This window comes from Condylura cristata, unplaced genomic scaffold (genome assembly GCF_000260355.1).
Source record: "Condylura cristata isolate star-nosed mole 26May11 unplaced genomic scaffold, ConCri1.0 scaffold00017, whole genome shotgun sequence".
Lineage (NCBI taxonomy): Eukaryota > Metazoa > Chordata > Mammalia > Eulipotyphla > Talpidae > Condylura > Condylura cristata.
Window position 1 is genome coordinate 17,018,490 of NW_004567118.1, and position 13,292 is coordinate 17,031,781.

At 48.8% G+C, this 13,292-nt stretch overlaps 1 protein-coding gene across 1 annotated transcript in view; it reads left to right on the forward strand.

Annotated features, from left to right (window-relative positions):
• Positions 1–9,387: 9,387 nt before the first annotated feature.
• Positions 9,388–13,292, forward strand: part of ROR2 (receptor tyrosine kinase-like orphan receptor 2) — a 149,951-nt gene continuing 146,046 nt past the window's right edge. The window contains exon 1 of the mRNA XM_012726319.1: positions 9,388–9,534. Within this exon, the coding sequence (XP_012581773.1) occupies positions 9,447–9,534 (88 nt within the window). The 5' untranslated portion in view covers positions 9,388–9,446. The remainder of the gene's footprint in view (positions 9,535–13,292) is intronic.

The window sequence follows — 13,292 nt, forward strand, 5'->3', positions numbered from 1 at the left end:
TAACACACAGCTGTGTTCTATAGTGAACAAAAATGACTTACATATATAAAGCTTACAATATTTAGGCATAATTCTAAGTGCATATATTAATTTATTTAACCTTACTTCATTGTAGAGAAATTTACAACAGGGCCGTCAGCGTTGCTATATACAGTGTTTAGAAAATATTTAGCTGTAGAGTATAATCAATTTAAAGGATGGTATGCATCCTGGTGTTTTACTTTGCTACATTGCTTAGAGTAGGATTTACTGAAATGGATTTAGTTTCCATCCCATGTGAAAACCAAATATCTTTCCATAAAAAGAAAAACACTCTTTGTGTTATTATTTAAACAGGTTCTCAATCTTATTGTTTCAACTAGCACCAGTAAGTTTTAGTTGTTTCTGTTCACATCATTTTTTATGATGTGGCATCAGATTCTTACAAGGGGCAGGGCTGGAATTCCCAGCATAATGCATTGTTTATGCAATCTACAGCCTTGAAGAGATGTAGAAATCATACATTCTCTTGTAGCATAACAGCAGGTGTTTTCCAGCAAAGGCACTCTGACACCATCTGGAGTGCGAGAGCCTAGGTCTGAGAGGAGATCACTGGGGGTGGCAGGGCACATCTCCCAAAGGGGGTGTGGTGCGCCACTCCAGAGGGCCACATGGAGCCAGAGAGGGGCACCCCCGTCATCCCACCAGAGAGGCTGCCAGGCTCTCTGCACAGACATGAGGACTCTTCTCCCTCCTCCTTGCTATCAGAATGCAGGAGGCCACACCCCTGTCCTCACATGACATATTATGGTAAAGAGGAGGTGAAATCTGAAGAAAAGAAAAAATCTGACCAGAGCAGGTGGGGAGTTGAATGTTGAATAAACAGTCAATAAAAAAAAAATCAAGAAAATAGATGGCACTATAGAAAATGGTGTGGGTTCAGGAGGAAAAATGGAGCATCTGGGCCCTCCCTGGTGGGGCAAAGGGTTAAGCGCAGCACTGTGAAGCTATCCTTAGCCACTGCAGCATGAGTTGGACCCCCAGCCGGGGAGCTGACCCACATGGCACAGCAGACCTCTCCTGACCTGCCCGCTGCTCCCCTCAGCAGTGTATTTTGGTATTTTTGCCTGCTCTGTTTCCCACTCTGTGTCTGGTGAGTCCTCTTGCCACCCCTGCAGCTCTAGCCTGTATTCCAGTTCTTGTATGCATAAATAAATACATAAAAAAAAATAGAGTCTCTAAGGAAACTGGAATTCTCAGAGTTGGGAACAGGGCTGCCAGGAAAGTATGACTGAGAAGGCGACATTTGTGTAGCACCTGAAGGAGGTGAAGAAACATGGCTCAAGTCCTCTTAAAGTAGCATTCCAGGTGTGGGGCCCAAGGTCCAGCCTGTTGGGAGAGACTAAGGAAATCAGGGGGAAGGAGTGAGGGCGGGAGGCGCTGGGAGAGTTGTAGGCGTGCAGGGAACATGTGGTGCACAGACCCTCTTCCTAGGAATAAGGCAATGGGAGGATGTTTGTTTTTCCTTCTGATGAGGACTTTGCAGAATTTAAAGGGAGAGGAGGGAAAAAAGTGAGAGTTGGGTTTTATGGGCATCATCCTGGCTGCCTTGTTGAGAACAGACTCAGCAGGGCAATGACAGAAACAGAGAGATCAGGCAGGAGACCAGTGCACTAATTCAGTTGAGGGTGAGAGGTTGTGACCATGGTCAGATGGTAGAAGTGGGTCATTGGTTATATTCTGAAAAATACAGTCCAGTCTGAAGATAAAAGACTTGGCAAGGAAAGTTTTGTGATGCCTTGTGGAGCACATTCAAAAATGCAGAAACCATGGATTTTAATGGTTGTGAAGTTCCCATCAACTCATATTGGTATTTAAGAGCTGCCAGGGAGGGTCACTGTGTCTTCTCAGCACTGGGTAGCAGAGGCCTCACTTACATGTCTGTGAGGTCCATGACATCTTGTGGGGTAGTGGAACCTACAGCTGCCATCATAGTAGGCATTTCTGGGCTTGCTAAGTGGGAAGATTCGGCAAGGTCTTCCACAGTGCTGCTCTCTGTTACTCTGTTCACCCAAAGTTGGAAGATCTCTTTTGCTGCTGACACTGGATTTCATTCTGCTGAGACCCCTCTGTGTGCATCCAGACCACGGGTCTGACCCAGAAAACAAGAGCAACCATGTGGGATAGCAGATCAATGGACCAGCTCTCCCTCCTGGAGGTGAAGTCACTATGGCTTCTTCCTTTAACAAGAGGGTGAGACACTTTTTTTTAAAATTTATTTTTACGGCCCTCCCTGGTGATACAACAGATCAAAGTACAGCACTATGAAGCTAGCCATGGCTGCTTCAGTATGAGTTTGATCTCAGGCCAAGGAGCACACCTCTCCTGTCTCGGCTGCTGCTCCCCTCCACATGTTCTGCTCCCTATTTTGTGTCTGGTGAATCCTTTCACCCCACACCTCTGGCCTGTCCCCCAGTTTTGTATGCATAAATAAATAAATCTTAAAAAATTATTTTTACATTAGAATATTACTCAGCAATCAAAAAGGATAAACTCATTCCTTTTGCAGCAACATGGATGGAGCTGGAAGGGATCATGCTTAGTGAAATAAGCCCAAAAGAAAAAGAAAAATACCCGATAGTTTCACTCATAACAGGAGTATAGAGGACCAGGGGGGAAAATAATAATAATGAACAACTATATATGAGAGACATTTTTTTTAAAGATTTATTTATTTATGCATTCAGAACTGGGGGACAGGCCAGAGGTGCAGGGGCGGTGAGAGGATTCACCAGAGACAGGGTGGGGAGCAGAACAGGCAGATGGAGAAAGTACACTGCTGAGGGGAGCAGTGGGCAGGTCAGGAGAGGTCTGCTGTGCCATGTGGATCACCCCTTGGGGGGGAATCAAACTCATGCTGCAGTGGCTTTAGCTTCTTAGTGCTGTGCTTTAACCTTCTGCGTCACCAGGGAGGGCCCATGAGAGACACTTTACAGGGGTGGAGTGGGGAATGGGATCAAAAAAGGGGGGGGGGAGAGCACTGGACTATGGTGATGGCACACAGGTGATTTGGTGATGGCTAGTCCACGGGGATTACAACTGAGATGGAAAAAGGCACAAAATGATATAAAATTTATTATATTATTTTAAAATTATTTAAAATGTATTTATGCATACCAGAACTGGGGTGCAGGCCAGAGGTATCGGGGCAGAGAGGATACACCAGAGACGGAGTGGGGGAGCAGAACAGGTTCAATCCCTGGCCAGGGAGCTGATCCACATGGTGCAGCAGACCTCTCCTGTCTTGCCCGCTGCTCCCCTCAGCAGTGTATTTCAGATCTCCCTGTTCTGTGCCCCACTCTGTCTCTGGTGAATCCTCTCACCTACCACATCTCTGGCCTGTATTCCAGTTCTGGTATGCATAAATAAATAAATCTTCTTTTACAAAGATTGGAAATTTAAGATTAAGTTTCTTTGTTATGATTTGACTCAAGTTTCATGAACTTCTAAAAGTTCAGTTGTTCTGGTGAAAATGGGAATATCTGTTTCATATCTGATTCTGAGATTTTTGAAACAGGAAAGCTTATGTATGTTACATGTAGACTTTAATGGATTGAGGTAATATTTTACACATTTTACAAAAGTGTAGCTTTGGATGGATAGATAATTTCAGAAGAAATTATAAAATGCTTCATTAAGTCATGGAAGTGTGAAATGAGAAGCTGCTAACATTATTTTATAAGGATTTGCTACATGTTAGAAAATGGTAGACTGGTAACTTATTGCATTTGTCACAAATCTGAACTGACTACATCACCATTTGTCCACCTTCTCCCTCCTTCCCCTTCCCCTGCTTCCTTCTCTTTCACCTTGCTGGCATTTGTGGGGCTATACCACCAGCCCCTTAATTAGGAAACTTCAGATCAGTCGGAAAAGTAGGCCCAAATCAGGTAAGAATGGATCATACTGGTAAAATGTGTAAAAGGTATAAAAGATGAAACTCTGACACTCCGCAGTTCCAGGTGGGATGGAACCACTACCGTGGGGGGAGGGGGTGAAAGTGAAAAAGGGGAGGCATTCCTGAGGGAGTGACAGTTGCCAGGGCAGTAAAGCCACCTAAGGAAGGAAATCCGGGGAGCATGTTCCCTGCAAAAAGGACAGCTCTTGGAAAGGTCCCACAAGGTAAGTGTGGGAGGTAGGAAGAGAGCTCTGTGCTCTTTGTGTTCTTGTGGAAATGAAAGACCAGTATTGCTGGGAAGTAAGGACAAGGGGAACACAGTGAAGAACAAGAGCTGGGTGACAAGCGCCTCTGGAGGGACCCCTGAGCATCCTCATGGGAAGGCAGTCCTACCTAGGACACTACAGTTTAATTAGACGTGTGTTTGAACAACTTCTCCATGTATGTGTGGAGAGCAGATTGAAGTTGGGTGATGGTGGGTGGAGAGACTTGTATGGAGGCTTTTATGCTTGCCAGGCAGAAGATGGCATCATCTTGGCATAGGGTATGGCCATGGGAAGGGAGGCATCCAGGGGACAAGCCAAGGGTGTGGTGATGGCTTCAGAGGTGGGGCTTAGGTTTTTGTTTGATTGGAAGAGGGAGAAAATTTAGGAAAAAGACTAGGTTTGAGGCAGGTTCAGGAGTGGGAGATAGACATCACAAGTTCAAGTTTGGATACCTTGAGGTGCTAACAGGACAGTTAAAAGGAAATGCCAAGGAGAAGGTTGAAAATATGGGTCTGTGTCTTCAGGGAATGGTTCAGTTTGGAGACTAAGATTTAGGGGTTTCCAGGTGGCAGTTTAAGCCATAAGTATGGGAGAGATTTCCTGGGGGAAGGAGGGGAAGAGAGGACCACATCTGGCATAACTGCCAAGTAGAGAGGCAAAGTCATAAAGGAGAACATGGAGGTGCACCAAGAAAGAAAAAGGAAAAATAGGACTAGGGGTGTTTGGTGGCATAAAGTCAAGGGAAATGTGTTTTAAGGAAGGAATGGTTTAGGGTGGAGAAGCTGAGTGAGAGGAAAATAAGAATGTTCATTGTGTTTAGTCTGGGCATCTTGCTGGCTATGGCTGAACTCTTTGTACGGACCATGTGGGTGGTTTGACAGGTTGGGCTCTTTGTCTTGTTATGCACAGATGGCTATAGTAGAGTGGAGAGTTGCACTTCAGTTGAAGATTTTCCCCACTGAAAAAGAAATGACCAAATGAAAATTCTGCCTTGTTCTCATGGTTTCTCCTCAAATCCCAATGAGCAGAAGAAGACTGCCCACTTCCCATATTGGTGCAGTAAAACTTGGTCTGCTAGAAATTCAGGATTCTTACTGATTTGTGGGGATCTGATCTAGAATTCACTGAGGCTCAAAAAGCACCTGCTATAAAAGAAAACATGGCTAAACTATACTTCATGACAATGAGAAAATGCTGAGTGTGGCAAGACATGGTTAAAACAACTTAGAGAAGAGCCAGACACTATGAGAAAATCTGGATATTTATGTTCATCTGTTTGAAATAAACTTATATCCAGAACACTTGAAATAAACTTATATACAGAACTCTTGAAAGTCAAAAAGAAGATATACAGCTGAATTAAAAGATGAGCTAAATATGTGACTAGAAATGAAAGTGTGACCAATAATTGTTAAGGAAGTATTTACATTACTGTTCATCAGGAAAATGCAACTTGAAACAACATGACTGTAGCTACCCTGGTCTCAGGGGTGTTCTGCAGATACCCTGGGATTCCCCCACCTTCTCACGCTGCCCTGCAGAGCGGTGGGGTGTTCTCCCACAGAGGTCAGCATGAGTACTCTCTGGTGTCTTTGGGTGTGTGTGGCTTCGTCCTTTACTCCTGCTGGCATACCCCATGCCGACTTTCCCTCCTCGCCATCTGCCTGACCCAGGGACAGCGTGGCTGTATTCCAGGTGGGCAGTGTTGGCATCCTTTGCTGGTGTGATTGTATCCCCATGGCACACATGCCCCGTGTAGGTCCCTCCTACACAGAAGAAGGCTGGTCTGTGAACCCAACAGGATACGGGAGACATGGGAGACATAACAGTGTGTAACTTGGAAGGCTAAGTTGTAAATAATTGGAGCTTCCTGGGCCTCCCTGGTAGTGCAGGGGTTAAAGTCTCAGTGCTGTCAAGCTATCACCAGCCACTGCACTGTGTGTTTGATCCTGGTCAGGGAGCTGACCCTCATGGCATGGCAGACCTCTCCTGACCTGCCTGCTGCTCCCCTTAGCTGTGTATTTCAGTAGATCCGCCAGTTTTGCTCCCCACTCTGTTTCTGGTGAATCCTCTCAACCCCCTACTCCAGACCTCTGGCCTATGCCCCAGCATTTCTGCGCATAAATAAATAAAAAATAAATCTTCAAAAAATGAAGCTTCCACTTGTTTTCCCTCTGGAGAAAGTGCATTGCTACATTGTCACAAAGATGAAAGGAATGCTGTGGAGGGGCCTATGAAGCTTCTAGCCCACACCCAACATCAACTTGTCAAGTGAGTGAACCCCTTTGGGAAGTTCCTGTAGCCCCAGTCAAGTCTTCAGATGAATCAGCCCTGACATCTGACTGCAACCTCTGATACAAGGGAGAGGTGAGAATCAATCGAGGAAATCACCACGGAGCAGCTGTCATGACCTGTAGGGGGAGCTCTCACACACTATTGCTCACTATTACTTGCCCGGCCAGCAGAAGAATCATACCTTGCACTCTGATCATGAAAACTACTTTGCTACCAGGAAGGAAGATTTTTCCCTTGCCCAGCAACAGCTCTGCCATAGAAATGGCTGAACTCATCCAGTGAGGAGTCATCAACAGCCTGAATGCCTATTTTCCTCCCAAGGAATTGCATTTAACTGCTTCACCCAACCTCCCTCTATAAAAGCAAGCACCTCTCCTTTTTTCTCCTGATTTGCCTATGGATTATCGTGCTTATGCAGATGGTAGTCTTACTATTCTCAAGTAAACTCATTTTTCTGGTAAGAGAACGGTTATTTTGCTTTTGAGATGTTGAGCCACAATGGCTTAGTGAAGCTTTCTTGAATTCTTGACCTGCAGAAACTATGTGAAATAATAAATGTTTACTGTTTTAAGCTGTTAGGTGTTGGGAAGATTTGTTATACAGCAATCTGGCTTTGGATCTAAGCCACATTCTGCTAACTACTTACAAAGCACATATTTTGACCCTATGCCATTTAGAAATATAAGCTTACTACTTAACCTAAAGTTCTGAACTTGTAGAGGGAGCAGGGAGGGAGTCAGGGGCTGAGGCGTGAGCAGGCCAGAGTTACAGATAGGAAACCTTTGGGGAAGAAATGCTGGGAAGGTAATTTTTGAAAGACTTTAAGGAATAGTGTGTGGTATAACCCATATTTGTGACCCTACCTAAGAAATTGTCAGCAAAACTGTATGCTGTTGTTTAAACTAGGTCGGGTTGTGGGGAACCCAGTCATGTGAAAATCTCACACACAGAGGAGTGTCTGAAGCATGAGTAAGTCGTTTCCCCTAAGTTCACACCAAGATAAAGAGACAGCTGCTGATGGAATAGTTCTGGAATGACAACCTCCAGCCAGGCACCACGGAAAGCAAAGGGGATGCACACCCGGGCCCAGACAGATCAAGTTTTGCCCAGTGCCAGATTTTTGAGGGCAAGGCTTCCAGGGTCTGTCTCTATAAGCCCATTTGGCTTTGCGACATAGCCAGAACAGAGGAATCTGGAACTAAGTGCTTCAAGACCAATTCTTAGAATCTTATTTACTCTAAAGCATCCTTGAGGAGCCCCAAGGGGAAGAAAAACCCAAAGATAAACACCTGGCAGTCCACAAACAACACCCAGGAGAGCAGACCCCCAGTTCAGAAGGGCGGCTTTACTGGCTGGACCGCCTGTGCACAGGTCCTGACTGGGGATAATGACTTTACCATCTTCTACTCTTCCTGAATCCCTGGCTGCCGCCACCAGTCTCAGTCCCTCTAGAGTGCAGTAGGAATGAGAACTGAATGCAATGAGAACTGTGTAGGATGCTCCCCGGCCACCCCCCAACAAATTCAGCAGAGACAGTGAGAAGTCTAAATAATTTTAACAGAGTAACAGACTCCGCCTGGCTCAGCCATTTTGTCAGCAGACCATAGCAGAAGGACGTTTATTTCCTGCCATGTGTGGGGTGATGGAAGAGCAATTTCGGGGGAGGGGGTGGTGGGTCACTTGGGGAGGAAGAATTGGGGGGGCGCTCAGAGTCTTGCACCCAAGACTAGGGCTTCTGCTAATTTACCTCAACCAGCAGGAAATGGTGCTTGAGCAAAAAAATGCCAAACGGCTTGACAATCAGTTAAAAGATAAATCTCACAAAACAAACAACCCAGACGCTGGAGGTTCCAAATCCTTTCTCCAGGGGGAGGAAAAACAAAGAAAATTCCTAAGTTACAAAGTGGAGGGTCAGGCCTTCCAATTCCAGACCTTTGCATGTGTTAGGCAAAACCAAGAATAAGCAAGAAAATATGTTATTTGAATTGCGTTCAAAATGTCTTTTACAAGTGAAGCAAATTACTTCTGCATGTTCTGGGGGCTCTGCAGAGAACAAATAGTGTTCTGCCTTTAATGGGTAAAATTACACAATTTGCTTTTAACAGTAAACCAAAAAGCCGCGGTGGCTTCAGATAGTATCGCACTCCCGAGGACGCCCTCCACGCAGTTCCACTCCCAGTGGTCTCTGGGCATTTGGGGCAGAAGTGGTTGTCCCCACCAGGCGTGGTGTGGCACGGAGGGCCCTGGAAGGCGCCGGTGGGAGTGTGGCCCATTCCTTTTCCCGAGTGAACATTTAATTTATTTAAAACCTCGCTTCCTTTCCTCCCCCGCCGCTGGGATGGCTCTGTGGAGTTTGCAGATGGACGTGTCTTTCCGAGTTATTATTTTATTTTGTGCGTGTGCACAGGTCTGTGGGGGTTCCGCCCCCTGAAGGTGGTTTCCACTGGCCCGAGTGCCTCTGCAGAGCGAGCAGGCCCACCAAGTTCCGGTGGGTCGCCCATCTGGAGCCACCTCTGCACCCCAAGTGTCCCCAGGTGCCAGCCCGAGGGCGGTGGCGGGAGGCACTCCAGGGCACCAAGCCGCAGCCCCAGGTCTCGGCCGCCTACTTCCCGCGCGACCCGGCCGCCGCTAACGCGTCCCGCCGGCAGGGGGCGCGGGTGCCGGCCTCGCTCTGCCCATCGGGGCGGGCGAGCCGCGGACCCTGCCTCCTGCGCGCCGGCGGTCCGCCCCCCGAGCCCGCGCCCCGGAGCCTCGCAGCCAGCCCGCGCCACCCCCGGATCCGAGCGGCGCATCCGGGCCAGGAGAGCAGGAGAACCACCAGTTCCTGAGAGGGACCGAACCGCAGCGCACCCGGGAGAAAGGGCAGCGGACGCGCGGCCACTTGGGGAGGTGGCGCCCGGCCCCCTGCGCCGCGCCGGCTCCCGCGTCCAGGTCCCTCGGCCCGCGGCATGGCCCTGGGCTCGGCGCTGCCGCTGCTGTGCGCCCCGGCCGTCTGGGCGGCCGCTGCGCTCCTGCTTGCAGTGCCCCGCACCTCAGGTAAGGCCGCCGCCGGGGTCGTGCGCCGGCTTTCCTGCGCCACTGTGCCGGGGCCGCCGAGCTGGCGCCGTGGTCTCGGGCGCGGGGCGCGGGCCAGGGCCCCTCTGTGCTTGCCCCCGCCGCCCGGGCTGCTTCCAACGAGGCGCACTCTGGGACCGGCCAAGTGTTTCCAGAGGCCGGGGCAGGCGGTGCCCGCGCTCGCGGGCAGCCCTTCGCGGGGTTTGCGAGGGTTTGGAGGTGTGAATGCGGGCCGCGTCCGCAGACGTGTCCCCTGGCTTTAGGACGTGGACTCAGTCGTCTACCCCGAACTATCCTTCGGGCTCATGGTCCTCGAGACGCCCATGTGTCCCGAGTGCACCCAGGGCGGGCGCTGGGTCGGGCCAGGCGGGAGAGGCGCCTCCGACCCACGCCACCCCGCCGCTCGGCTGCAAGGGGCTCTGGCCTCCCTTTTGTTGGCCCCGCACCCCCTCCCCCACAGGCGCGAGGTGGCGGAGGCGCGTTTCCTGTGCCGGGGGTCGCTGTCCCTGAGAGGCCTTTCAACTGTTGTGCCTTGAGGTCACACCCGAGACCTCGGACCCGGGGCGAGGCGCGCGACGGCTGGGACGAGCGGGTTCCTCGTGGGGCACCCGCTGTCTGCGTGGGGCCCGGCGCCGGCTCTCCAACTGGCCCGGGCGCAGCTTGGGCGCGCAGGGACTGCGGGTGGGCTCAGAGGGGTGCTGGGGGGTACCGGCTCAGGGGCCCCCGAGGAGGCGGCACTTGCCCACCCTATCTAGACCTTAAGAGAAAGAACCTTGGGCTGCGCGCAGCCTCGCGGGGTTCCCGGCCCCCTGCTGGGACGGGGGGAGGGCTACCTCCAGGCCAGGGAGAAGTTCTCAAGTCCCAGAAATGTGAGCCGACCCCAACTTGAAAGTGGGTTTCACAGCCGCCCACCTCCTGCTTTGGACACACCTTTCCTCCAGCATTCCTGCTGGCAGGTGAGAATTGGGGTCCGGGAGCAGGAAGGGGCCTCAGCTTTTCCTGCGTCCTGCTGCCAACTGGACACCCCAGGGATCCGGTCCTCGGAAGCAGAACTCTGGGCGGCCTTTCTGGGGGGCGGCAGTGTTTGAATTTAAGCAGATGCCGATTGCCTCAGTCAGTTTAATGGTTTTTTAATTTTTTTTTTTGGTTTGGGAAGAGGTTTTTGCAATTATGTAGCTCTCCCTATAAGCATAAGCTGCTCAGGACGCACGGTGAGACGGTATGTAGATAGTATATTTCTAAGCCAGCCAGTGGGACTCTTAACAATCCTGTCGATTTCTGCAACCTCCCTCATCCCGCCCCCGAGCGAGAATTGGAGTCTGGGGATCCTTTTGGTGGGCTTAGGGTAGGGAGAGAGGGCTTCAACCCGGTACTGGACATGCAGCGGCCCTGTGTTGCCTCGGCCAAGCTGGGGGCACAGCTCCGCCAAACTCAGCCTCGCAAATCTGTAGGGGGCGGGGAGTTTCTGTTGCGTTTGGAAGGGAGAAGGGGTGCTTTGGGCAGGAGTTTTAGCTGGGAGATAGTAGAAAGGATGGTGGGTCTGTAGCATAAATCAAGGTTCTTAGAAGAACCAGAAAGTTGCACCCGCATTTGGGGTGGAAACTTTAAACATAGTCCTCATTTCCATTTAAATTTAAGAAATCTCTGAAGAACAAAGTAATCCAGTGTCATTTTAGTTAATTTTTGAACCCTATGTGGATGTAATTTTCTTTTTCCAGTAAAATAATAATAATCTGTGGGGTGGGAATAGGAAAGCTGTTTATAATTCTCTTCCTCCTGGAATGTTAGGTTAACTGAAAACTCAAAGAATATGATCATTCATATTCAAAATATGAATGCAATTTTATGATTACAGGAGATTTGGGTGTTTGGCATCTTTTCTGCTGTAGAAAAAGAATCCCTGTAATCTGAGTGCATTTTATATGGAAAACATAAGTTACTATGTGAAAACATGGAAAGGTTATTCTGAAAGGACTTTTGAGTTATTTATTTTACATTTTATGGATGGATCTGTCCCCTGAGGAGACAAAAACTTGATTTGGGACAGTGCTGGTTGGGAGGTGGCATTTTGGGGTCCTCCTTACTCCCCATTTTGACAGTGTAATGCTTACTTCTGGTCCAGATCCGTGGTCATAATAAATAATGATAGTGATCCATCTAGAAGGAAATAAATGAAAACATCTTGAATAAGAAGACTGTGGAAAAAGAAGACTTTTTATGTATAGTATAAGTCAAGCAACATGTTTTTCTTATTATGGCTGTGTACCAAGCAGAGAAGCAGCATCCATTTGAAATGGTTCAGTATTTAATGAAGAGCAAGTTTAACCCTCGAATCTACTTGATAAAGAATGCTATCTATCTGGGCCCTCCCTGGTGGCATAGGGGGTTAAAGCACAGCACTAAGAAGCTTAAGCCACTTCCGCATGAGTTCGATTCCCGCCTGCCCCGAGGTGACCACATGGCGAGGCAGACCTCTCCTGACCCGCCCACTGCTCCCCTCAGCAGTGTACTTCGTCGATCTGCCCGTTCTGCTCCCCACTCTGTCTCTGGTGAATCCTCTCACCCTCCGCATCTCTGGCCTGTACCCCAGTTCTGTATGAATAAATAATAAATAAATCTAAAAAAAAAAAAGAATGTTATCTAGAAACTCTCAATGCTGCTGACCTGTGTGCCATTATTCTCAGCTGCGGAATGAGTGTCCATCGAAACCTCATGGGTGACCAAGGGGATTCTAGTCAGTGAGGCTGGGTTTGTGATTATTAAAGCAAGTCATAGGTAGCTGATAGGACTTTTGTTTCTGTTGTTTGGTCGAGTACAGCATCACTGGTGTTTGTATACCTGTCTCTGGTGTGATTTGTGGTGAAGGTTTAGCCTCTTCCTCATTTTAGCTTGGCAGAGTCTTTAAAATGGCACATCTTTAAAATGCATCCCTTGGGGGGCCAGGATGCGGTAGGTCACCATTATCATTGAAATGAGAGCTGGTGTGAAGATGTGGCCTCCCTAATCTGCAGAACCCTGGCCAGTCTGATTAAGTTCAGGAAATGTGTGGATTCTCTTCCTGGTAGAGTTCTAATTATACCATCCAAATGTTGTCAGGGAGAAGAGGATTACTCAAATTTATAACCTAAATTTAGAACATTCTTCTGGACCGTTCATTGACATTGGAGGCCTTTTGGTGTTTATTTGGCCCCTTCCCTGGGAACCTGGAAGGGGACCCATAGGCTCCTTCCAATTTGGGGTGGTTACCTTTGCTGAGAAGGTCTGGCTTGTGGGTTTATCCTCCTGTACCCCAGGGGGTGGATGGGGTATTCCTCTTGGGCTGTGGCTATCTTCTTGGTAAAGAAAGTTGCCATTAAGTGATTTCCTTCTTTGGGGACCCTGTGGTGTCTGCCCAGTGAACCCCAGGAACACCATGCATGGATGGTTCAAAGCCGAGTCACCCGGCTTTGATCTATGGATGAGATGTTGCCAGTTAAGTCTGGTTTTTGCAGCCAGTAGCAATTTCATGAAGGACAATTGGAGACTGGAAACAACGTGGAAAACATGACTTCTCAGGGAGCCTTTGGGTTCTTGGGGTTTGACTTGTTCAGCTGCAGCACCATAACAAGAAATGTTAAGACCTCAGTGGGTAGTGTGGGCTTCTTGAGTTTGGAAGTAAAAATCTAAACTGCAAGGGTAGCTCCGACCCCCTAATTATGGCTGCAGCCAGCTGGGGTTTGTACCAGCCTCCTGTTTCTAGC